Below are 25,309 nucleotides of genomic sequence, written 5' to 3' on the forward strand. Positions count from 1 at the left end.
TTTTTTTGCGCTAATCTAACCAAGACAGAATAAAAACCAACATCCAGATTGATTCTGTGAGTTTATTTATGTCTGCTTCAAATCCTGATCCAAGCACCTGATTGTCAACAGAAGCATCTTCATTACCACTTCTCAAACAAACACAAAACACACATTTCCACACACGTACACAAACACACACACACACGCACTCAGAGGTCATAGGTCAGTGAATGACGCTTCCACATCAATCTGTACCTTTGCTGCTGAATCAGCTGCCCTGCATCCAGCAGAGAACATGAAACAGCTGGAGTGCAGACAGATGTCAAAGTGTGTGACGCCCCCTGGTGGCTGGAGAATCTCCCTACTTCTAAGAAAAATAACTTATGTAAGAAATAAATACATCACAGGCGGAGGGAGAAATGGTAAACTCAGCATTGGAGGGTCAATTCAAACTCACACACAATAATTAAAAAAAGGCACAATTGAAACCATTAAGGACATTCTTTGGTTTCTCTTGTCAGGAGATTAAAAAAAACCAGCTCCACACCTGAAGAATCTGATCCCCCGTCTTCCCTTAGACTCAATCCTTTCTAAATGTTTCCAACACAAACTGACATCTGACACAAAATACACCTTCCACGTGTTCATATCAGGACAAACAGTCTCACCAAACGAACAGAAAAAACTAGGACACTTGTGTTTTGATTATTTTTTCCTTGGGGATAAATGTGATATCATTTGAAACTCTGTTTCTCTTTAAATGTGCAGGATTTTACCAAAACATCAATGCTTCCATGCAGTTTCTCATCCGTTTTCATGTGAAGACGTTAGTATTTGTTATGTACTTTCTATTATTCGATAAAAGTTAGTTTGTGTTCAGTTTTTTGGCCCCAATTCACTTCAGTGAGTTTGTTTGTTTGTCTGTTTATTCCTATGATTTAAAAAAGCTTGTGTCTTTTACCACATCAGCTTAATGTTATCTTCATATACATGTTTCCACTGGTATAAGATAAAAATCCTAAAACAATGAGAAAACTGGATTAATTTCCCTACTTTTTGTGTGTAGATTATATCCAACATCTCTCTTATTCTTTCTCTTGGAAACCAGGCGATTTCAGCATTTAACAGTTTGGTATACAGTAAAGTATATAACTATATTTGTTTGATACTTATTGAATCAATACGGACTCAACACTGGGCTCAGCTGGCACCATATCAATATATACACATTCTGTTTTTAATTTGTTTTTTATGGCCAGATATAATTGGTCTAAAAAAAAAGATCTGCCTGTTAAATTCCTTGAATTATCTAATAGGTCATTAAATTTAAAGTATAATGGAGTTCAAGCTCCTAACATGTTAAAGTGCTTCAGGTTATTTTAAAAGTTTTTTTTTTTTTTTTTTTCAATTCTAACTGTAATATTTCTTTTAAAATTTAGGCCTGTCTTCAGAAGATTTGACTTTAGATTATTTTTTTGTGTTCTGACTGTGATCTTGGTGAAAAGTACGATGCAAATCATAATTTTTAGTCTACAATATATCGAAAATGCATTTAACTTTACCTGCGTCACAAATGGTTTTAAAGGGTCACAATGTGAAGTTTGAATAATGCCTCAGTTGTAAAGTGGGTGGCGCTGTTGAGTCACTTCATTGAGTTTCAGCTCTTTTTGGGGTTTTAGTTGTTTATCAGGAAACAACATCACAGTGTAAAAGCTTTAGTTAACTGGTCCCACTGCTACGCCTCTGAGTGACTCAACACTCCACCTTGTGGTCCAAACTGGTACTGCGAGACAGAACGGTCTGAGGACAGCTGGGAAACGTGGTCATTTTGATAGTAATTAAGAGCACATCGCAATAAAGTCTTGTCGGTCACATCATGACTCGTTTTGCTTATAATCTAATCACATGGTAATCACATAAAACACCTTTTAAAGCTGTTTTTTTCCTGTAATCGATCCTGAATAATCGCTGTAGTTTAACACCAGGTGGCAGCACACACCAGCAGAAACACACCATAAATCAAGGTATTCTTTGGCCTCCTCACTCACATACATTCCAAGGTTGTCTTCATCCCTGACTGCATACTGATTGTACACTGCAGGAAATCTTCCTTGATCATCAAATACTGTTTAAAAAGGGCTTCCTACATTCCCTGAAAGCATCAACACTTGTTAACTGCTGCTGCAGTGTTGGTGTAACATGTGGTTGCACTGCAGAAGCATTGAGTTAAATAGTGAGAACAGTAGCAAGAATACTTTAAAGGTTCCCAGAAGCAGAGTGGTGAGCAGCACGGGACTTTTTCTCCTCTCGGGTTTGCACGATGACACAAAGCTAGCGCCTCAACGCCTTGGAATTAGGATTCTTCTGTGTGCAGCTTCTGGAAAAAAGAAACAGGAGTTCTCTCACAAAAAGAAAGAAGCAGGATGTAAATGAAAAGAAAGAGTTGAGGCGAGGCGAACCTGCTGTCTCAGGGCCTGCATGGACGAGTACTCGATGTGCTCCCTCTTTTTCCTGATCCAGTCCGGTTCATCAGGGATCAGCACGGACATGATGATCTTGATGAAAATCAGCACATGCTGCAAACACAGGGAAATCAACACGTCAGAGATTCAAACAATCGATGGGAGAATCTGAAGTGTGCAAGTAATGACTCTCTGATCTGTTACAAACTGAAATGTAAGGTACAGATGACAAAAAAAAAAAAAGAATGTCATAATACAGTCTGCAGAAAAAAATCATGGAGAGCGAGCTGAGGAAGTCAGTAAATCCAGCAGCTCTGTGTAGTGACTGGGTCACAGGGACGCCGGATCACCTGAGGCTCCCCGACCAGAGGCAGAATCAACAGCGAGGGCATGAAAGAGCATTAGAGGCTCCGGTCAGCTGATCCAGATCAACTCTTTCCTTCTTAACTTTGCTCAAAACTATATGAACAGGACATGTGGTCTAATGATTTTGTGTCTCAGAAGATTTTTTTTTAATTTTTTTTATACTACCTTTAAAAAAATCTGAGTTACCTTCTGTTTTGTAGACCAATTTTAGAAAAGGATTTTTTTCCTTCACATTTCCTCACAAGGCCTGTTATTTTAGTTGGGTTGTTTGTTGTTTTTGACCTATGGTCCACCCTGAAGGCTTATATAAACTCTCGATATTTTGTGTAATCTTGGAGGAAACGTTCGATGTTCCATGCTCACGATGGCGAACACACCAGTCCCTCTTACCTCCACAAGGACAGCCGCCAGCAGCAGGTTTGTGCCGCTCATCCCGCCCTCCTCACCCATCCTCTGGAGCTGTGGCGACAGCAGCAGCAGCCAGCAGTTCGACACGACGGAGACGAAACTCAGGACCTCGAAGGCGATCTGGAACGCAGCACAATGGCTCAAACCGTTCATTCATACCGGACAGGCTGCGTCTCGTCCCGACTGTGTTTCCTGCTGACCTGCCACACGCCCATGTTCGCAACGGGGGGACAGAAGGGCTTGCGGAAGAGTTTGCAGATCTTGTAGGCGTCCGATCGGATCTCGGTCAGGTTGTTGAGGAGCAGCAGCACGGCCGTCAGGGGGAAGACGCAGGAGAAAAGGCTCAAGTAGCCAAACTGCACCAGGAGCTCGATGTATTCTCCAAAGAGACCCTGCGAGGAAAGAAGGAGCCATCTTTGCGCCACCATCTTTAACTTATCATGGGTCTTACTCAAGAGGACTGTCCACTCACAGGAAAAGGAGGCAGCTTGCCCTGGTTCCTGAACTTGTCCTCCTGTGGGTCGTCTTCTCTCTCCGTCCTGTGGGGCGCACTGATGAATCTGTCCACCAGGAAAGGTATGACCACCTCCGTCACCTGGTTTATCAGCTGAGTAATGATCAGCAAAGACGACAGTCGCTGCAGGCACACGGAGAAGGACAATGAATGTGTGATTTTCAAAGGACTTGTTTGGTTTTCTCATGATGATCTCTATTTTCTAAGTCAGGGTGACCAATGAGCTTCATCACTGTGTAGAGCAATGTGACAATGCAAACCTACATGGGAAAGGTGAAGTCCATTCACTGTCTAAGTGTCTTCAGTAGATCGCCCTCCTCTACTACGCATATTTGAGAGATAATCAGAAGTCCGAAGGCCGTTTATGAAGCTACAGTGACTCATGAGACCATCTAGTGGTTGAAAGTACTGCTACAAGACCGAATGAATGGTTGGATGACTAACTTTGGTATAAGCACATTAAAAGTAGAGTGTTTTTCACTTTCAACTTTTTTTTAAGCTACAGTGATTCAGTAGATCATCTTGTGCTTGAAATGGTGAGAGGTGGTACCTTGCGAAGCAGCGGGACGTCCTGCTTGAAGAAAGCGATGTGGAAGAGTACTGCGAAGTAGTTGAAGAACGTGAACTAAGGAATGAAGGAAAAATAACAGGTCAAAAGAGACTACGAGGTTTAGAGGATGAGCGAAAGAGGCTAAAAGACAAGAAGGGAGCAGGAACTAACCACCAAGACTTTGGCCGTCAGGTGGTTTTGGAAGGCTGACTCCTCTCTGTGGTTCTCTGAAGGGACACATTTAGAGTTCATTGGCTTCAAACGGAAGATAAGCGTTAAAAATCACTGCATTAATGAACTGTTTTGAGTTCTACTCACCAAATTCGGTCAGAAATTGGGCCACTTTCCTGTAAGCAGTTGCCAGCATGTTGGTGTAGACGATGTGAAGGATTGACGGCAGGAAGAGCAAAGTCTGAGACAGCAGGGAGCCCCAGTCTTCAGTGAGCTGCTGCGCCAAGGCCTCCCCCCAGTAGAACCCCGTCATCCCAAACACCACCAGTCCTGTAAGAGGAGTCACACACTTGTGGAAGGACTTGATCTTCATGTGTCTTTAGAAATCCGTATTTCTAGCCCTACCTAGGAACAGCCCCACCACCGGCACCGACACCACGGCCATTCGCAGGTCCCGCTGCCATTCGGGGAACAGCGGCTCCACGCGGCCCGTCACCGGGTTGACACCCAGGTCGCCGTGGAAACCCGGTCGTGGCTCGGCGAAGCGCTCGGCCAGATGAAGCGTCCCCCAGCGATACGAGAGGGAGGCGCTCCGGCGCTTCCACAGCTCCATGAACACGGTGGACCAGAGCATGCTGAAGACGGCCTGCAGCATGTGGCCGCTGACCCCCGGTCCGGAGTCGTCCTGATCGCCAGAGCCCTGCGAGCCCGAGACCGACTCCACCACCTCCTTCTGCACCGAAGCTGAGGACAGAAGGAATATAAACGTGAGTTTGAATTTGGAATTCATATCTTACATGATTCCAAGGTCCCTGATCTGACATGTTGATGTTTCTGGTGTTTACCAGAGTCATACTTAAATATTTGACTGGTCAGGTGACCTTCATTTAGGAAGCAACTTCTATCTCAAAATATACTGGTAATACCATCTAGGACCAGTAGAAGTCACTGTATGACAACTGAATGCTGCTACAGTCCCACAAAAAAAAAAAAAACACAAAAAAATCTATTGCAGCTGTATTTGATTGACAAATCAAGAAAGTGCTGCTAAAAAAAAAAGCAACACAGAAAAATTAAAAGAAAAAAATGTATATAAAGCCACTCTGAAAACGTAGGCTGTTATATAAGAACAGAGATTTAGACTTCAGATTTTTTTGTAGACTTTCCAGATTGGCAGTTTGTAAAAAGTCTGTTGATTTTTATGGAATGAGACTATGAACTTCTGAAACATATCATGTTATGCTTTGACCGAATAATAATCACATCACATCATCATAATCACATGATAATGACACTTACACTCTAGAGAATATGGGTCAAATTAGAATTTCAGACACGACATGATGCAGCACCTGGATTTCTGCTGCTTTGAATAATTCTAGGCTCTTAAACTTTTCACCAAAATCAATTATCTGTGTTTACCGTTGAGACCTGGTTAGATGGTGCAAGGAAAGAAATGAGAAATTCATATGACTGGTATTTAGCATGCAGATTTTGAGAAGAAATCATGGAAGTGTTACGTGCATTTTTAGAATTGTGTGTTTAAATAATGTCTTTTATGTTAAAATCAACACATCACAGTGACTAACTATGAGTGTTGCAAGGAAGGCCATTTTGGGAAATAAATTAAAAATTCAGCAACTAAATTAGTAGTTGATACAAAGATTTAAAACTGAGGTAGAGCGTCCTCTGATACATGTGTGATGGCGAGCCTGCAACATATGATAAAAAGTAGTGATACCTCTGCACAGTCACCTGAAAAGTACGTGATCAGAAGGCCCAGCAGAGCAGGAGGGAGCAGCGACCAGGTGTAGAAATCAAGGAAGCTGAAGTAGAAAGCCACTGAGCTCCCGAAATACCTGTTGACTGAATCTGGACCAGTTCAAACACAAAGATGTTAGTGCGTATTTAACACAGACAAAACCATTTACAGTGTGTGTGTGTGTGTGTGTGTGTGTGTGTGTGTGTGTGTGTGTGTGTGTGTGTGTGTGTGTGTGTGTGTGTCTGTGTGTATGTGTGTCTGTGTGTGTGCTGTTTCCACCCACCAAGCGGCTGAGCCAGCTGGTTCCCTGAGTACCAGGCTTTACTGAGATCCGTCAGCTGACCGGTGTTGTGGAGAGGAAACGTGTCCACGATCACACCAACCGACCCGAGCTTCTGCCCTGCAACGACACACGGCTATGACTGTCACATGCACATGCACATGCACACGTACACACAAAATTGTGTGTATTTGATACAATAGATATCAATCGTTATTGAATTGAAAACTTAATGATCACTGATACTTATTCAACTTTTTTGCATTTATGAAATTTCTATTCTCTTGTGTTTCATTGTGTTCCATCAAATGAGATGAAATCCTGTAATCCCTCATCTGGTATCTCCGCATCTCCACAGTCTGGGATCAAGTTTTATCAACCAAGAAAGCAAGTCAAACACACAGAAAAGCTCTTTAACAATCTATTTTTCTTGAGTTAAAAACATATTTAGCTCTTCTGCTCGTCCCACAAATGCATGTTGCTTTTAAAGCACCAGAGAAATAGGCTTTAGATTTATTGCTGAGATTCACGAAACATTACACTAATTACATCAGTAAGGGCTACTTGTTTCTCTAAGACGTAAGTGAGAAAAGAAAACAAACACTGTCTTTTTCTGGGAAGTTTTTAGGCAAAAATTAAAATAGGAGTTAATAATAGTACAATCCAGGCTTTATATTTTTGTGTGGTGATCTTCAGCTGCTCGGTTTGTGTAGCTTCTAAAGCAGACACTGGAGGATTGTCCTAAAAGTAAATGATTCACCAGCTCGTGCGCTTCCTGTTTGCTGGACTCACAGATATTGTCCCGTTTGTGCAGCGTGCAGCTGTCGGGCAGGCCGGGTATCCTCAGGTCCCTCTGCGCTCGCAGGCCGTCCAGCTCGTACTTCACCATGTACTGCCGCTCCGCCAGCGTCAGGAACTCCTCCATGTTCTCTGTCGCATCACGGCCACACAGATAAACATCAACATAAACACCGAACGAGCAACATATCCGTTTAAAATTCCTCTAAATTACCTGAATCTTTAAAGTTGTCCCTGTCATTGTAAGAAAAAGCCTCCATCTCTCCATTCTGGTAGGTTTTGCAAAGCCCCAGCTCCTCAGTCGCTCGGAGTAACGTGCAGCGAGGGGCCGAGACCACGATGATGTCTCCAGTGGCGTCTTCGCCCGGATGAGCCAGTAACCCAGCGCCTTCAGGACAGACAGTGAAGGAAGCAACTCTTTGAATGAGAGAAATCTCTTTCATGCACGGCCGGGCGTGATAAAGAAACAAAAGATTGAGATTCTGATATGATCTAGGTGTAAAAATAAAATGCTTTGTTGTGGCTACACTGTGTCCCACGATGAAGGAAGTAATGGAGAGTGTCGTCTGCATAGAAGAAACAATGTGTTTCTTTAAATAACCTTCATTCATGCTCAGTACCAATGCAAATGTTTCTAAATTCTTCAGATGATCCACAGGAGAAACATTTTAAAATGTTTCAGCTACATGGTTTTAGCTTTGCAGCTATGGACTGTATTTACAGATGGAACTTGAGCTCCACAGTATCAGGGTTTCCCCTCACCTCCGTCTTTCTGAGAGGCTCCGATCAGCCTGAGGAGCCACCGCTTGGTCTCGGGGCCGACATCGGCCCTCAGCTGCACCATCACCAGGGGCTCCACCCGCTCGGACATGCAGCAGGGGCAGCTGACTTTGCTCCAGCCGGGGGCCGAGACCGTGGCGCTCAGTCTGCTCAGCAGAGATCCCCCTGCAGGTTTGACCTCCGACCCCTTCCAGCACACAGGCCCTCCCTCATCCTCGCCGGCCTTCATCGTGGAGGGACTGGAAACAGCAAGACGAGGAGATCGAGGAGAGAGATTCAAAAGAAAACGTTTGGCCACTTTCAGACATACTTGACAGGCGGTTGACTGTGAATAAGATGCATTAAATACAGATAAGTCATTTCCCCAAAGATATTATTAAAGTATGCTCTTTCTGTCATTCTTTCTAAAAACTGAAAAAGGTTGACAACATAAAACACTGAAAGCTTTTATGAGAAAGATTTTACAAGCAGATTATTCATAAAATTCTTTGCTTGAGAAGAAGCCAGAGTCTGTGCTTTGCATGCTCACAACTCCCACAATGAACCCCCTCTTATGCACCAGACCTTTAGCTAAGTGGCAGCATGCAGCCTCAGTTTCCATTCCTGCAAACAATTGCACTTTTACAGCATGGCGACACAGTGGGCTGTGTAAGCCACAGTAAATAATGATCTCATTTGTTTTTATTATCAGGAAATGTAGCATTTCATATCAAAATATACAGATACATCATTATTCGAGTGTTTAGATTAATGATTAAAATGTATAAATGTGTGTGAAATAAAAAAATGATTGATTCACATTGATTTAAAATTTGTGTAACTTAAAACTGGTGTAACTGATATGAAGAATAAGAAGAGTGAGAGCAATATTTCTGCTCCAGCATGTGTTACGAATGAGTTATAATGAAGCAGTCACATTACGCTGCCATGATGGGTCTGAATGGAGAGCACGGCACATTAGATGGACCATGTGTTTAGAAACTGTTTCACCGTTCATATGAAATGACTGCTGCAGGATGGATCTACAGGAAACGTAGCAGTAGGAATATTAAAACATTTACATCCATTTTCTCATTTTTTTCAAACTGATTTGAAAACAAAACTAGATTTTTGAGACGACACACTGAATAAAGGGAATTACATTTAGAAATCTACAGTTTAGTTAAGAAACATTTTGACCTGAATCTGAAATCGTGATATTGGATTCTGATTGGCGCCTCGGGTCAGCTGATCGGCTGCTCCTGGAGGTATCAAGGTCCAGATGGAGGCGGAGGGGACAGAGCTTTTTCTGTCATCGTTTCTAAGCAGTGGATTAATCTGCCACTGCGCGTCAGACAAGCCCCTTGACTGTCTATTTTTAAAACTAATTATTAGCCCAATTCTCACAATCTTTGGCTTGAGACTCTGCTTCTGCTTTCATTGTTGCCATTTCATTGTGTTTATTGTGTTTTTATTGTTTTACTGCTCGTACTTTATACTTTTAGGTTGTCATGGCTGCCTCTGTGCAGCACTTTGTTCCTGCTGTGGTTGTTTTTAAAGTGCTTCATAAATGAATTTGAGTTAATTTGATGTTGTATTGTTCCGTAATTCTAGATAATGATTTATGTTTTTCTGTACATTCCAATATTATTTCACCTTTGAAAGAGTAAAAGAGAGTTAACGAAACTAGCTCAACTAAAACAGGAATAATCTGTTAACTCGTATTAGGATCATTTTTGACTGGTCAAACCAAAAGAGGAACAATATTTAACTTAAAGGAGCTCATCCGGTTCAGATATGCTGTGAGAAAGTTAAGCCAAAGTTCCTTTTGTCGATTTTCATTTATTTTTCAAATACAAGCAGGAATGTTGTTGTATTGTATGACTGTTTGTTTGTGTTTTGTTTTATATGAATTTTGTAAAGTGTCTGTATTCAAGTGCCTGGTCATTTCTTGTCTCTTTCTGCTCTGTTATCTCACTCTGTAAGAACCTCAATCAGCTCTATGCTGGCCTGCACAGTTACATGTGTGGCCGAATGTGCAGTGTTTCCATCTAAGTGCTGAACTTCGTCAAACAGTTTGCTTCTGCTCCTTTAAATTTCAGTCCACTGTCAACGGTGGTAGGAAACTGTCGTAAATGGGTTCAGACTGACTAGAACCGGCTTCAGTTTTAGCTGCACAGAGGTTGAAGTGAGGCTGAGGCAGAAGTGGGCGTCTCTTCCTCCGGAGCCGTCCTCAGAAAGGTCAAGGAAACGAGGCTCTCGGGGTAAAGAAAGACAGGATGAGGCAGGAAATACAACACCTGGCAGGGCGTTGATGATGAACCTTGGGTGTCCCGTCCGACTGCAGGCCCCCTCCAAACTCCTGCTCAGCACACACACACACACACACACCCACACACACCCACACATAGGACCGTGAAGGCAACAGTCTACCTTCTAAAGAACCATGGAAGAGCACATTCTCAGTCTATCCAGACACTTACCCAGCCTCAGTGTGGGGTTCCTCCCAGATCTCTATGCATACATGTGTTTGTGTGTGTGTGGTAGGAATGCAGTGAAACTTCCCAGAGAGAGAGCGAGACTGCAGGGCGTGGAGGGCTGTTTAGTTCCTATTCAAGCTCCTCCTTCCTGCCAGCAGTGTGTTTTATGATGCAGCAGCAGCAGCAGCTCAGGGTCCTACTGCCGACGGCCGCTGCCTCACAGCGTTATCACACACCCCAACGCTCCGTCTGGATTCAAACTCACACAAAACACACTGAGAAATAACAGGAAAGAAATAAATTAAAAGAAATAAAACCAATTATACAATAAGTAAAAAAAAAAAACATTATCTTCTCTTTTGTTCTATTTTTCTATTTCTAAAGTAGATTTGATCATTCAAGATTTGAAAAATACATTGAAGAAATATTCAGAAATGGAGGATTTCAGCACATGGGTGTTGTTATAAAATAATTCAATAACTTTTTCTTATGTTTGTGACATTTTAGAGTCACTCTGATGCAAAAGTAAGTGTAATTCATATGTAATAAACAGCAGTTTGAAAATGCAACACTGATTGAAATGACATCCTTTTTCCACAACTTGGAATTAAAAAATAATCTAAGTGTGATAAAATTCTCACTGAATGTCTTCAAAAACTGTTCACCTGTTCTATAGATGTCATAACCTATGGTGGTTACATACTGAGACAAGATAAATCTGGTAGTAATCATATGTGGATATTTTCCACATAAAGGCTTCAGTCATTTCAGACCCATATCTTATTTTATTTTTTTCTCAATCCTACCTCCTATTTGTATCAATAAGAGATCTGGATTGTCCCAACTTGATTCCCAAAAGTTGATTTTTCGGTCTTGAGTTTTGTCCGACTTTTCATCAATTAAATCAATTATTTAAATAATTTTGCCATCTTCCATCCTTATTTGTAAATTTCAAGTTTTATCAAATAAAACTTTTTATTCAGAAATATTTACTTTGTGTTTAACTTAACTTTCAAACACTTTTGCATTTCGATTAAGGATTTTGTTATTCAGGTTAATCTCATTTAAATACGGATTTCATCTTGTGTGCTGAAAACAACAATGTTCAATTGGAAAAGTTAGTTTCAATCAAAATCATAGAGTAAATGGTTAAGAAAATCATGCCTCTGAGTGAGGAAATGAAAGCCTTGCCAGCTGCGTCACATGTCAATATGTCCACATAAAGCCTCCAGTCATAAAAGAAAAACGAAATCAGAAATATACAGACATTTATTTACAAATTCATTTGCATAGACATTTAAAATTCCAAAATACAAGTTTAAAGACATTAAAGTAAACAGATTTGGGGAAATATTGGTTGTTTTTCTTCTTCCTGCTGCGGAATTTAGCACGAGGGAAAGTGGATGTGTCATAATCAAAATTTTTCTCATCACATAAATACGACTTGTGTCATTTACTCCAACATGGAACTCATTTCACTGACAAGCAGTCGACAAACAATCACTTTGGATTATTACACTCAGTGTTTTTTTCACCCCATCATCATCAAAAATACATTTTGGTTGTTTCTTTCTGGAAAAAAAATATCAAAGTCAAATCAATGCTTCATGATGCTTTTAACATTCATTATCGGAGATGTTTTCTATGATTTGGATGTTTGTGGTATTCGGTGATGAATCAGGTTCAACTCAACCCTGAAAGCCCCCGTTTGACCTCTGCTCGACCTCCCTGGGGGGGTCAGAACAGGCTCCCATCACACAGCCCTCTCATCACTTTTCCAGATCATTATTGCTTTACGAACATGCAAGAAAGTTAGATTGAACATCGCAAGCGGTGGCGTTTCCTCAAGCTCGAGCAGCCGCTGTAAAATGCGCAGTAGTTTTAAGTTCTCTCTAGTTTTTCCACGTGAAGGATTCCAATTCCATTTGAGCTGAAATTATCAGGAGGGGAGAGGAGATGCTGTGAGGATCCACCAGTCGCAGTCCGGGCCTCCTGCTGTCCAGTCAGATGGAGGAACCATCGTCATCCTGCGGGGATCCGCAGGCCCAAAGGACGCCGGGCAGGGGTCCTGGGGGGTGGAACCAAGGAGCCCATGTCCACACAAGCAAACCAAGACCAGCAACATTTAAAGGTTTCCATCCATGCCGTTTTATTTCTAGATGTAAAGCTCTTTTTACTGATTTATTTTGAACGGCCTGTTCAAAAGTTAGCTTCAAGTCCGTTTTGGTCAGATGGTTTCAGCTAAAATTCACATTTCTTCAAGAAAGCTGTTCACTTCATCAAATAGATTTTCTTAAAATCTGACTAAAACACACCTGTCACCTTTCATCTAATCGGCTCTAAACTCACGCTGGACACTGTTTGTTTCATGGAAAGTACTACATTTGGGTTGCATGTTCGATAATCAGTATTTTTTATTCAAGATATATAAAAACTCCCACCTGCAATATGCTAGTTTAACATTATTGTAGAAGCGATGTTGTCTTATGAACCTAATTCTTTTTTCTTTTTCATCCCTCACGTTAAGGCAGTTAAAAGTGTGTTTGAAGCAACAAAATCAGCCAATTCACTGCTGATTTAGCTTTGACTTGTTCAGCTAATTTTCTTTAATATCACTCGTTTTCCTCAATTCATTGACCACATGTCATTTTTGGGGTAAGAAGCACCGCATCTGATGGTTCTGCTGCAGGCTGTTTTCTTGACATGGACACAGGCCCCTCAGTGAGACTGACCCTGGATTTAGGGATTCCATCCAAAACCCTGCGACCTTTGAGTCCGAGATCCCCCACAGCGGGAAACCTGACAGCGTGGCTTCATGCCTCCGTCTCCGTCCCTCTGTCGCCATGACAACACTCCCAATGCATCCACACACACAGTATCCATCCACCGATGCATTCACCACCATTCTCTTCTTTTTATATTAGGAACACATTAAAGGATCTTCTCTTCTGTACAAATCATCTTACAAAATATGTTTTTTTGTTTACTTTTTTTTACATCTTTGTTGTATCATTCTCGAGGAAACAAGGCGATAAAACACTACATATTACAACAGACGTGCAAAAATATATCTCCACAGTGGTTTCAAGCATTTAGAACTCATTAACAGTACATTGCATGAACATGAACAGACTACAGTAAAATCTCTCTGCCGCAGCTTTTAGCCTGATAATTAATAAATTAAATGTGGAAAACGGATCTTCGGCATGTCGGAACGTTTTTCGTTTGTTTTTGTTTTGTTTTTGTTTTTTCCTCTTCACAGCTGGCCAAAGAATTACAACTACAGTGAGACGAGACGTGGCGGAGGGAACGTGGTGCAGCAGCAGAGCAAAATAACACGAAAAACAAAGAGTGACTGAGGGAGGAAGAGAGGAAGCAGCAGCGGAGGAGGGAAAAGATGTGGATTCTTCCTGAGTTGGTTCACCAGTGAGATCACGATTGGGAGGCTCACTCTCATTCACACACACACACACACACGCACGTGCACGCACACTTTCTTTCACCTGTTCCCTCTCCACACATCGTCCACTTACACCGACCATCTCACACTTTCTTTACTCTCGATCGTCACACTTTTGCGTGTCTGAACGTTCATTTGCATTTGAGAGTTAAAGCAATTATTTGGAAGCTTTTTCTGCTGTGAATCCTTCAAATAGAGAGAAACGACGACAATCAAAGCACACAGATGTGCAAATCCTTACATTATGTGTGTGTGTGTGTGTGTGTGTGTGTGTGTCCTTGTCTGTATCATAAATGTTGTGTGTGATGATGACAGTTGATAAGAAGCACAGCTTATTAAAAATGGCACCAAGAGGCCCTGAAAATATGCAGAAACAATCACAGTGGAAAACAAAAAAAACAGAGTGCAGGCTGCAGAGTGTGTGTGTGTGTGTGTGTGTGTGTGGTTATTGCATGAGAGCTGGTTGCAGAGGGAAGGGTTGCTGAGAAGTCCTGCGGCCCTTCAGGAGAGCCGTTTCTACGTTAAAATTTCTCATCGGGGATGACTGTGTTAAAGGGGTGATCCCAGAACGTGGTGGTGATCCCAAATCCTGCAGACAAACACAAACACCGGACACATCAGGTGCATGCACGGCACGGCAGAGGTCAGAGGGCCTCACTGGAGAATTGTAGTAATTTTATATCCTGGCTGAAAATGCTCTAAAATTGGTGAAAATTACTAGAACAGCTTAAACAGCTAAAAATGCTAATATGTATGAAACCATGAGAAAGGCTGAAAAAGGAAAATTAACCCAAAACAGCTAAAATAATTGAAATGCATAAAGCGGAAGCAACGTTCTGTGTGTGTTTCAGCCCAGCCGGCTGCAGCTCACCTGCCCGCTGGTGCTCGAAGTGGTGTTTGACGTGGTAGGCCTTCAGGCTGTACATGTACGAGCCCCTCTTGGGCGAGCCGTAGTGCAGGTAGTAGTGGATCATGTCGTACACCACGTAGCCGCAAAGGCCCCCCACGAACACGCACGTCCCGATGATGTCCGGGAGGAGGTACTGGAGGATGGCGTAGAACGCTCCCACCACTAAAGAGGCCAGGCCGGGCGGGAAGACCAGCCGAGAGCCGTCAAACGGAGACTGGGGAGGAGACACAGGCGTGACGGACTGACAGGCGGGAACTTACCTGAAATGTGTGTTTTGAGTTTTTTGGGGGGGTTCTGTACCTTGTGGTGCTGCCCGTGCAGGAGGAAGTGTATGGTGATGAGGTAGTAGTTATGAGCCGGGGGTTTCATGTGGAAGACAAAGCGGTGGATGCAGTACTCGATGAAGGACCACAAGAACCAGCCCAGCAGGAAGAGAACCGGGAACCAGTACTTATGGACAGGAATGGAGAAGTCTGAGAGACACACGCACACACACACACACACACACACACACACGGAGATAAAGACAGTGTGTATTATTAAACATGCAATAACTGTGTTTAGTTTAAATCGTCCTAATGATGGATTAAATAAGAATGGAATTAAATTGAGGAAGATTTCAATTAAATCCTGGTTGTGGAGAAACATCTTTACTCTCCGGTCGCATCGGCTGATTGATGCATTTAATATGGAAATGTGACAAATATTTTCAAATGCAAATGTCACCATGCAAATAAAACTGGAAGCATATAGAGGATGGGCTCGGCGTTCAGTGATGTAACTTCAACTGCTGAAATAACTTCCATCTGTCCAGCAGGGGGCGACATTTCAATAGAAGTGATACACTAAATCACATGTTGAACCACTAAAACAGCAAAACAGACAGAAAGAGAGAAAACAACTCTCCATTTATAGCTACAGAATAATCAATTTAAGTACCAGGATGTATGAATAATAAAAATTGAAGCAGGAGGTTTTCAGTCAACCTAAAATAGCTATTAGCAGTTCCAGTTTACTTATATAACTTACATAAATCCTGACTGAATCTCATTATAAGACAGGTTGCAGACACATTTAAGCTCCATGAAGTTGTAAGCACGTGATGATACTAAAGTATCTGTACTTCACATTTCACAAATGTCTGGGTTTTTTTTTTATTTTTTTTTTAATGGACTCTCCTTTTCAAATACTGATGACAGAAATCCTCCATGTCTCACCTTGGGTGAAGACTATCCGGGTGGTGTCCTGTGCCAGGGTGGTGTAGCAGTACCAGCTGTAGTAAAAGACAATGGGGAGCCAAACCACAGGGACCCAGTACCTGAAACATGGAATCACGAAGCAGGTTTTATTGCAACCCACCAAAATAGAAAATGTGTCATTGAAATAATTACTGCTCACTTATTGGATTCTGAAACATGGCCTGCATCTGCAGCCAGACAAGGCGGACGGCTGTTTTTAAATGAATTAGACAAAACTCTCACCAGGAGGTTTTGGTTCCAGCCTCCATTAGGGGGTTTCCAAACAGCCTGATGGGCCGGTCCACCGGCTGGTGGACCCACGCGTCGTACTTCTCTCCGAGGTGTCCCACCTGCCAGGCCAGGGGCTTCCTCCAGTCCACCAAATCCTGCGCATCCCAAGCACAGGAGAGACTACTTAGAGCAACAAAATCAAGCCCTTGCATCCCTGTTATCTGCACTCATAGAATCACACTGAAGAAGGAAATTCTGTTATTCAGAACAGCGTTTAGTTTTGCAGTTTAGCAATTCTGTTCCATTACATGATAAAGGATTTACTGGTATGAAAATAAAGAGTCCTGAAACCACAAAACACAATCCTTAAAACCATGAGAGAGTATGTCCTCCGTCCAGCAGGGGGCAGCAGGCAGCAGCAGGAGGCTCCACCCAGGAAGTCTCTGCACCAGCAGGCTTTTCATTTTACTTTTTTTCAAATTACTTTACAGGAAACATTACAAGAAAACAAAACAACACAAACATACAAGAACACAGCAGCTAGTGGGAGTTTCATTGAAATAATATAAAGAAAATGACACAACCGATGACTTTCAGCAGCTTTCCTCTGATTTGAGTCACTCATAGTTTTTAATATATTATTTCCTTTTCAAATGAAATAATTGAAGGTTTTTGTGTTAATAAATTTAGCCTCATGAATGTGACATTTTCCTAAAAAAAAGAAAAAAAAATTCATAAAATATAATTTTTGAATGTTTTCTCTTTTTGTTGCTATGAATATCAAAACAAACATCTTTCAGTGCAGACAGCAGTGTGTGTGTGTGTGTGTGTGTGTGTGTGTGTGTGTGTGTGTGTGTGTGTGTGTGTGTGTGTGTGTGTGGGAACTGTGAATTGCTTGAGGGGGATGAGTACTGGTTTCCGCTGCTCTTCATGCCTGGCCGGTTCTTGCGGTCCTCGATCCAGAGCTGCATCCACCTCTCTGTCTTTTACATGAAGCCTCAGACTAACGACTACTACCTGACCGCACACACTTCCATCGAACACCACAAGGTACACCAACCCACATTCTCCTGATCACACCACAGATGCAGAAAGTCAGTTTGCTGTGTATTAATCACTGGATTTTTTTCAGACCTGGTTAAGTGCGTTGTTCTGTGAACCAAGCTAAAAGATTTTGTTGTACCCATTGTGTGCGTGACTTTCTGCAGGTCCTCTTCTGTCAAATCAAATTTATTTCAGCAATCAAAAAAAGGTTTCTAATGTGTTCAAAGGCCAGAGAGACTTTTATAAGGTTATAACCAGCACTTTTACAGCTCCCTGCTGAAGGCGGCACCTGAACGGGGAGTATCGTCCCTTCGGGTTTCACACAGATCTGGGTGGGAACAATCCAAGTTGAAACCTGCAGCAGTACTTACTCTTCAGGAAACCTTGAGCTGAGAAGTAAACAAGGCGTTTGACAGAGTTTTATCTTCCAATCAGGTGTACTTTGCAACCTTTAAGTGTCATTTCATGCTCATCCTTAAGACAAAGGGGAAAATTTATCTCACAAGGATCGAAGCTATTTGAGACGCTGCAGGTTGAAATCCCACAGCTGAGAGGCCTTCAGTCTGATCCCTGCTGTTCTAGTTAAACGTTGACAGGGTGCTCTCTAAAATCCCTTCTGAATGGCATTTCAAAGGTCAGATTCGATATGACCTCTGTTAATGTCAAAAAAGTACCTTACAGACATCATTATGCATCAAATATTTACTATAAACCTTTAAGGAAAAATTCAAAACTGACCGAAATTGCCCATACTCAAGGCTGATTGGTCTCTCTAAATGGATGTGATCTTTATTTTCACTGCACTAATTCAAGTTTGTTTTTTTTTATTATTATCATTATCTTGATTTATTCTCATCGGCCACAGCAAAAATAAGAGTCCATCTGTCAGCTGACTTTGTTGGGTTGTATAATGACTCATCACAGGTCACTCTCTCCAGGAAAATGATGAGTTTATCCCTCATCCAGAGACAATAAATCCCACTTTCATGTCATGCGAGCGTCTGCTCCAGCATGAGACTGCAGTTCGATGGCACCGCCCAGCTGCATGATGTTATACACACTTTTTCCATCTCTGCTCTTTATTACCTTTGTTCATGAAGGACAGGGTCATAACTGCAGCTCATTCTGCTAAATAAAAAGATAAACGGCTTTACTTAGAGATTTGAAGGCATGGCGTTTGTTAAAAATCAACCCTACAAACTCAGTGACAGATTCACCTTGTGTTTAAACAGTAACTCAATGCACTTTAACTCCACAACATCCGACCGTACGGAGCTGGAATCTTAACAGATCATACATATTAAACTAAACTGAAAAACAAAATGCATCAGGATGCACATCTCCTTCAGGACTAAATATGGCTTAATGTTGCTACAATAGTGACAAATCATCCTAAATACAATTTAAATCAGGATTTTACAGAGATTAAAATAGTTTTTCCAAAGAATAAAGCTCCTGCTGAGAGTCTTTACTGCATCTTTATGTTATTTCACCTCATCAGCTGCATGAACAACATGTAAGAGGCGTTCAGGGACAGTGTGAATTTCGTGCTGCTTTCGGGCTTTAATCAATGTGTGCGAGTTTGAATGAAACAGACCTCAGAGGATCTTTTCGCACTTGTTTGGGGCTGTTTTTATGGCGTTGGCAGGCTCAGACCTGAAAATTCTACTCTATCGTGTGCCGATTCTTCCTGAACTGTGAATTTCCTGAAGAGGATGAACATATCTGTGAGGCTGGTTCTTGCGGTTCTCCATCTCGAGCTGCATCCATCGCTCTGTCTTTCACACGAAACCACAGACTCATGACAGCTGCCTGACCACGCCACACTTCCTGCACAGCGAATGCCACACGGTGCAGAAACCCACTGAAATTCGGGGTGGGCATTCACCTCGCCACGCCACAGCACGGATGCAGAAAGGTAGTTTAGTGTGTATGAATCACCTTCAGATCTTTGTGTGAGTGTGTGTTACATTTGTACACATGCAAAAAAAAAAAAAAAGTTTATTAAAAGCTACATTTTGGTGCTCAGAATAATTTATTTTGTATTGTCTTTCAAGGGAATTTATGTTTCGGTTTTAAAACAACTTTCAGAGACAAACGACATTCTAAAACTCTTAGCTACGCCTTTGTTTTCTACAGAGCTTCAACTTTACAGTACAAGATATTAAACAAGAAATAAAAAAGTGAAGGCATCTGCAGACACACAAAGATGCAAGAGTGTAAAAAGAGAAGAAAAAAACAGAAGTGAATTTTCTGTCTCAAGACAAAGAGCTGATATGATCAATGGCAAAAACAGACTTTAATCAACTGTTTACAACAGAATCCTGTAGAAACTAAAACTTAAAGACCATAACTGAATATATCCTGAACAGCCAAAGAAACAGCAAGTCATTTATTTTCTAATGTTTGATGGCGAAAAAGTGGAATCTAAAAAATTTTTTATTTTCTCCTACTCATTTTCAAACATGTTTCTTTGTCTTATGCATCATGATATTTCAGCAGTAATTTATTTTAAATGAAGCTCATTCATTCATTCCAATAAACAAATTCAAATTATATATAATAAAATTAAAACTGCATTATATACGCTTGGATAAATTCAAATCCAGACCATAGTCATTGTGAAATACAGTAAAAAAAAAAAATCAACAGGTGAAGTGTTCTTTCGTAAGAGGACGGACAAGGAGGCGTTTGATATTAACAGGTGAAAAAAGACAAGTGAAACACATGGAGATGTGATGACATGCCTCACATAGCTCTGTGACACGCACGCACGTTCACGTGCACGGACACACACACTTCAGCAATGCTGCTTGACCAGTTTCTTTTTCTTTCTTTTTTTTTTTTTTTTTTAAGGCAGGCACACGCCGGGGCAGCACATGACCAGCGAAACAACACTACAGCCAGAGGAGCTCTGTGGAGGGAGTGTCCCTGCAAAGTGCAGTCCAGGCCCGGGGTCAGGGGTCAAGAGCTGTGCATCGGTATTAACTATTCTATTCAGCCGGTTGTGTCCGTCCTTGTGGTGATGTGTCCTTGTGAGGGTCTGATTGAGAAATACTGCCTGAAAACACATGGGTGTGATTCCCATGAATGACTGCAGTGTTGTGACAACTCCATGAAGGCTGAGAGCTGATGGAAGGCATTTAGATCACTTTTGGTTATCTTTCCATTGTTAATTTTTACTTCTGTATTTGCTGATTTTTGTTCCCTTTTTCAAATTCCATTTTTATTAGATATATTATTTTTCTTTAATTTTAGTTTTCTTTTACGTGCTATATATCTGATAGTTGTTACAGAATTCTTTCTTTCCCCTCAAGCACAGTAAATGTCATTTTAAGAACTTTTGTGAATTATAAAGACATTAAGTGAATGTACATCAACATATGAGATGTTTCTATTGTTCTTTTGAGATTAAATGAAATTATTTAATTGTAAAATGTTTCAGCAGGTTTTTTTTTTTTTTTTTGAGGAAGACTGTTTTCACGCTTTCAGATGAGCGCACGTGCTCAGAGACACCGAAGATCAGGCAGTTTTACACCGAGGGGAAGTGACCTGCTGGCTGTTCACTCCTCTTCTACCTCTGCTCATCATCTGCAAAACCAGAAGGACTAAAGCTGAGCAGCTTGACCTCATGAACACATTCGTGGTGAAAACTAGTACAAACCTGCTCAAGTAGCCATAATATATTTGGGCAAAGTTGATCAATTTTGAAAGAAAATCTAAATTTTAAATAACAGGTGAATTTTATTCCCATAGTTTGATTGTTAGCCTGATGTCCATAGCATTGAAAATATTCCAGAATGTATTGTAATGAAACCTGATGAGAGGCAGAAGAGCAGCGGATGTCGTACAATTAAAGAAAAACTTCATCCATATTTGTATTTATATATACTGAGGCTTACACCAATTTATATATTCAGTTTAATTGTATTTTGAATTAAAAAAAAAAAAACTATTTACCTTCTGCAAAACACACCTGTAGTTCATATTTTACATTTTTGTAAATTAATTGATTAATTGATTGATTAAATAATCCATCCATCTGTGCATAAAACACACAGAAATCACCAGTAAATTAGACTAATTGGAGATTATTGTGGAGGATGATCATGTGTCAAGTACCTAAATTATACTCAGTTACATATAAAAGTACTTTTTATCCTTATTTTATAGTGCCAAGTACTCCTTCTCCAAAATCCCTCAGTGTCTTAGTTGCTTTTCATTTGGACTGCAAAAATATGAATCACAACATAATGACTAAAACACAAAGAAAGGTTTCCACACCCTTTCCAGTGATGGTATGCAAATTCCAAATGACTGAATCTCTACTGTGAAAGAAGGTGCAAAAAATAGTGAATAATTCAGAAAAAATATTTGACCAAGATGTTAAAAAAAACTGGTGAACACATAAGTTCGATACACAAAAATATCATAGAAATTTACCATCATTTCCCAGACATCCAGCTCAATGCCACTGCCTGATCCACACACACAGACGCTGCATGTGGAGCAGCGTTTCTGTACGGAGCGAATAAAAGCAGAGCCACTCACGTTGTCCAAGTCCACGGGGCTGCATAGGCTGTACGGGGAGGTCTCCTCCTCCTCCTCGTCCAGCTTCTCTCCTGTCGACTTCCCGGCCGTTTTCCCGTCCGTCTGCTCGCTGGCCTGCCTCCTCTCCCTCAGAGACTGTCGAGAGAGAACACACACATTCAGCAACGAAGCTGCGGCGATCGGACCTGTGAGAGGACAGACGGATACAGCCGTGGAGTCGCTGCTTCATGTGTTTGTAAAACCTCATATATCACGCAGTTTTTGCATCATTTTGTATTTGCAATTCAGCATTAAGAGAATGTTCCGTGACCATGACGGCCTGACTCAGAGGCTGAGGACACACATGTTCATGTTATGAGCCAAAAAAATTTTAATTCTAGAATTAATAATATACTTATTTTGACACGTGTCTGTGACAAGAGACAAAATACATTTCACTGCATAATGTGCACTGAGAAAAAACATGCAATCCGTCTTCAGTGTTCGCTGCTCGATTCCACACCTCCATCACTGAATTGTAATGATCACGTGTGAGAATTGTAACACCGAACAATTACAGTCATCAACCTTTGCACACCTTGGACGCTAAAACAACAAAAGGAGCGGGCCGGGCCCCGCTCAACAATGTGCGCACATCGATCCATCATGGCGTCGGCATGAACTTTGTGATCAGCAAACTCGCTGCACAAGGTTGGCTTCACGTTCAGGCCCGGGCAAACAGAAGTGCTTCTGGGTACAAAAGTCAAGTATGGTTTCCTCAGATTATTCCCAACAACACAACCCGTCATTATCTATTCAGCACGCGAGTCGAAATGGAGCTTGGTGACTGTTTGTGCAGCAGCTGGAAGCAAGAAATTATGAAAACACTGGAGATAATGGTGCTTTTCATGATTAGGAATTTGTAAAATTCTCTCACTGCTTGTTTTTTTTTTTTTTTATTGGCTTTGAGCATCATCGATACAAATATAGAAAGTGTTGTAGTTTTATTTAAACAAATTTGTTCTCCAGTTCCATTACATGTACATGATCAAACAAGTAAAAGTACAGTGAAAAAGACGTGAAAAAGACAGTGTTTTATTAACAGAAACTATTCAGTGTTATTTACTTCTTAAAGACATTTAAATCTATCAATAGAACGCGTTTGATAAAATGTATCTGTATATAATATGAATGTTTAAGCACATTTATGAGAAAAAGTAAATAAAATTAACAGAGTGGTAAACAAATCTAAATAAAATAGACTTATTGAGGACAGAAATGCAGTTATAATGGCAGAAAATTATGTTAAATTGCACTCAAGGATGAGTATATCGCTAGTCAGTTTAGAAAAAATACTTGTATAAATATATCATAGCATATAGCACTAATATGCGCTTTTAAATATATGATATATTTCCGTACATTGAGCCCGATATATTAATTCTCTTTAAGGTTTATATATTTTTTAAGTATCTATTAGAGTGTTCAGTGTACTTCTGTATCAATTTATAAAAACATATATTTATATCTTTGTATACAGATTGAACGTATGTGACGTGTGACTACAATGTCTTTTTTTTTAATTCCGTGAAAGTTATACTTTTATACTTTGTGTGTGTGTGCGTCTTCTTCGAACGAAATGACAGTTTCATCCAGGGGGAACGTTGCTTGCATGTAACAGACTCCCAGCAGATCGTTCCCATCAACATATGAAATCAATCTTAAAGGTGGAGCATCAACACTGCAGTTGGCAGCTTTAGCGCGACAATCCGCTTCAGCCAAGTGAAATATTTATCAGCGGGCTGTTTGCAGACGTGCACAAGGTCTCCTATGGTTTGTTACGAAAATCTCCTTGGCAATCCAACACCTACTGAGGCAACGTTACACTCCCCCATCACGGCATTGTGCTAAAACAAAGGGACCATTTAACAACTCGTCCTTCCTGCAAGAATAGATCTGATGCTGTAACGCTCGCTCCCCTCGATGTCTGGAAATACGAGATTGGAAAAAAGGTATTCAATGCAATTTTCACGCTAAGGACCTTCGGGATATTATGTTATCACATTTCGTTTGCAGTTCCGCTACGTGTCTTATAAAACGGAGTGTAAGAACAAATTGAACTGGGTGAAAGCCAAGAACTTGCAGGTGGAGGACAACAAGCCGCAGGTCAATTTCACTGACAGTAATTTCAGCTCACGTTTAGATTAGATTATATGTTTACTGCCATTAAACAGGTAATAATTAAAAAAACAACAGTAGAGGTACAATAAAATTTTAAGTGTTAAAGAGTTTCCTTGAGTCTTAATCATGAATCATTTCTGAAGATAAGATAAACAACCTCAATTTCAGTTGGTCAAAACCTCATGTCAAAGATGATCTGAATCCTGATTTAGTCCCAAATGAAGACAAGTCGCGTGTCTCCAACAACAAGACCGACGCCCCAGTCAGGTCTCGTGACAAGATAACAACATCCAAAGCCCTGAGTCAGTTCAAGACCAATCAGCCACATTTCATCACTGTGGTCAAGTCAAGTATCATTAAAATACAGTAAAGGAGTCCAAAGTCATCAATCGAGCAACAAGCAAACCAGTCAGACAACAATCCATGTGTCAAGAAGACCGAGTTCTGGGTCAAAACCAGAGAGTCTGAGGATGTAACGTTCAAAGTTAGTTCAGAGTTGAATCCATGAATTCTCAAAATAAACCCACTTCTGAAGTCAAGAGTCGACCAAATGACTTCAGCCCGACACGTGCTGGGAAACAACAAAGAAACAATCCTCTGATCACAACGAGCCAATGATGAAGACTGCGGAGAGCCGCGGTGCTGGGTTGTACGAGAAACGATTTCTCATTGAAAAAGGAAAGGAATTAGTGTTTATGCACTGAAGCCACGTCTCCAGCGGAGAGTTCTTATAAGGTTTGTGTAAAAACATGAATCGATGTCGTACAGCTGCACAGAGTTGGCGGAGGGATGACGAAAGTTACGCAGAGGCGGCGTTCTGTTCTCCTACAGTTCGGTCTGATCACGTTTACATCTCACGTCCTGGGCAGATTGATCTAATGAAAAAGATATGGATGAAATTTCATAAATGCATAAACGACCAGGTGAATCATGATTTCTACCTGTGATTTGGAGGAAGAAGGTCCCTGGACTGCTCTGTGGATATTAACCTGGAAAATAAAGTTATTTCCCACCATCAAAGAACCTACACTGTCGCTATTCTAATGATCAACAATGAGGAAGAATAACTGAACATGCTATGAGAAGAAAGTTTGCGAGGTGGAGATGACACAAGGAGGAGAAAGAAGTTGCTGAGTAACTGCCTGCTATGGTGAAACTATTCATTCTCATAACGCTTACAATG

The 25,309-nt window shown here is 41.1% G+C and overlaps 2 protein-coding genes across 2 annotated transcripts in view; both read right to left on the bottom strand.

The window, feature by feature from the left end:
• Positions 1–48: 48 nt before the first annotated feature.
• ano10b (anoctamin 10b) lies at positions 49–10,658 on the bottom strand. Its single transcript, XM_030095409.1, has 16 exons — positions 10,536–10,658; positions 10,353–10,414; positions 8,056–8,312; positions 7,508–7,681; positions 7,288–7,425; positions 6,499–6,615; positions 6,209–6,325; positions 4,859–5,197; positions 4,601–4,783; positions 4,454–4,509; positions 4,283–4,357; positions 3,691–3,855; positions 3,419–3,610; positions 3,201–3,338; positions 2,442–2,558; positions 49–2,359 (listed from the first exon to the last, which is right to left on the bottom strand). Exons 3-16 carry the CDS (start codon positions 8,300–8,302, stop codon positions 2,336–2,338), a joined length of 2,082 nt encoding a protein of 693 aa, XP_029951269.1. The 5' UTR covers positions 8,303–8,312; positions 10,353–10,414; positions 10,536–10,658; the 3' UTR covers positions 49–2,335.
• A 3,032-nt stretch (positions 10,659–13,690) lies between these two features.
• fa2h (fatty acid 2-hydroxylase) overlaps positions 13,691–25,309 on the bottom strand; it is a 29,116-nt gene continuing 17,497 nt past the window's right edge. Inside the window, exons 2-7 of the mRNA XM_030097059.1 lie at positions 21,967–22,101; positions 16,384–16,526; positions 16,120–16,220; positions 15,203–15,375; positions 14,864–15,116; positions 13,691–14,581 (exon numbers count right to left, since the gene is read on the bottom strand). Coding sequence (XP_029952919.1) covers positions 14,514–14,581; positions 14,864–15,116; positions 15,203–15,375; positions 16,120–16,220; positions 16,384–16,526; positions 21,967–22,101 — 873 coding nt within the window. The 3' untranslated portion in view covers positions 13,691–14,513. The remainder of the gene's footprint in view (positions 14,582–14,863; positions 15,117–15,202; positions 15,376–16,119; positions 16,221–16,383; positions 16,527–21,966; positions 22,102–25,309) is intronic.

This window comes from Salarias fasciatus, chromosome 7 (genome assembly GCF_902148845.1).
Source record: "Salarias fasciatus chromosome 7, fSalaFa1.1, whole genome shotgun sequence".
NCBI lineage: Eukaryota > Metazoa > Chordata > Actinopteri > Blenniiformes > Blenniidae > Salarias > Salarias fasciatus.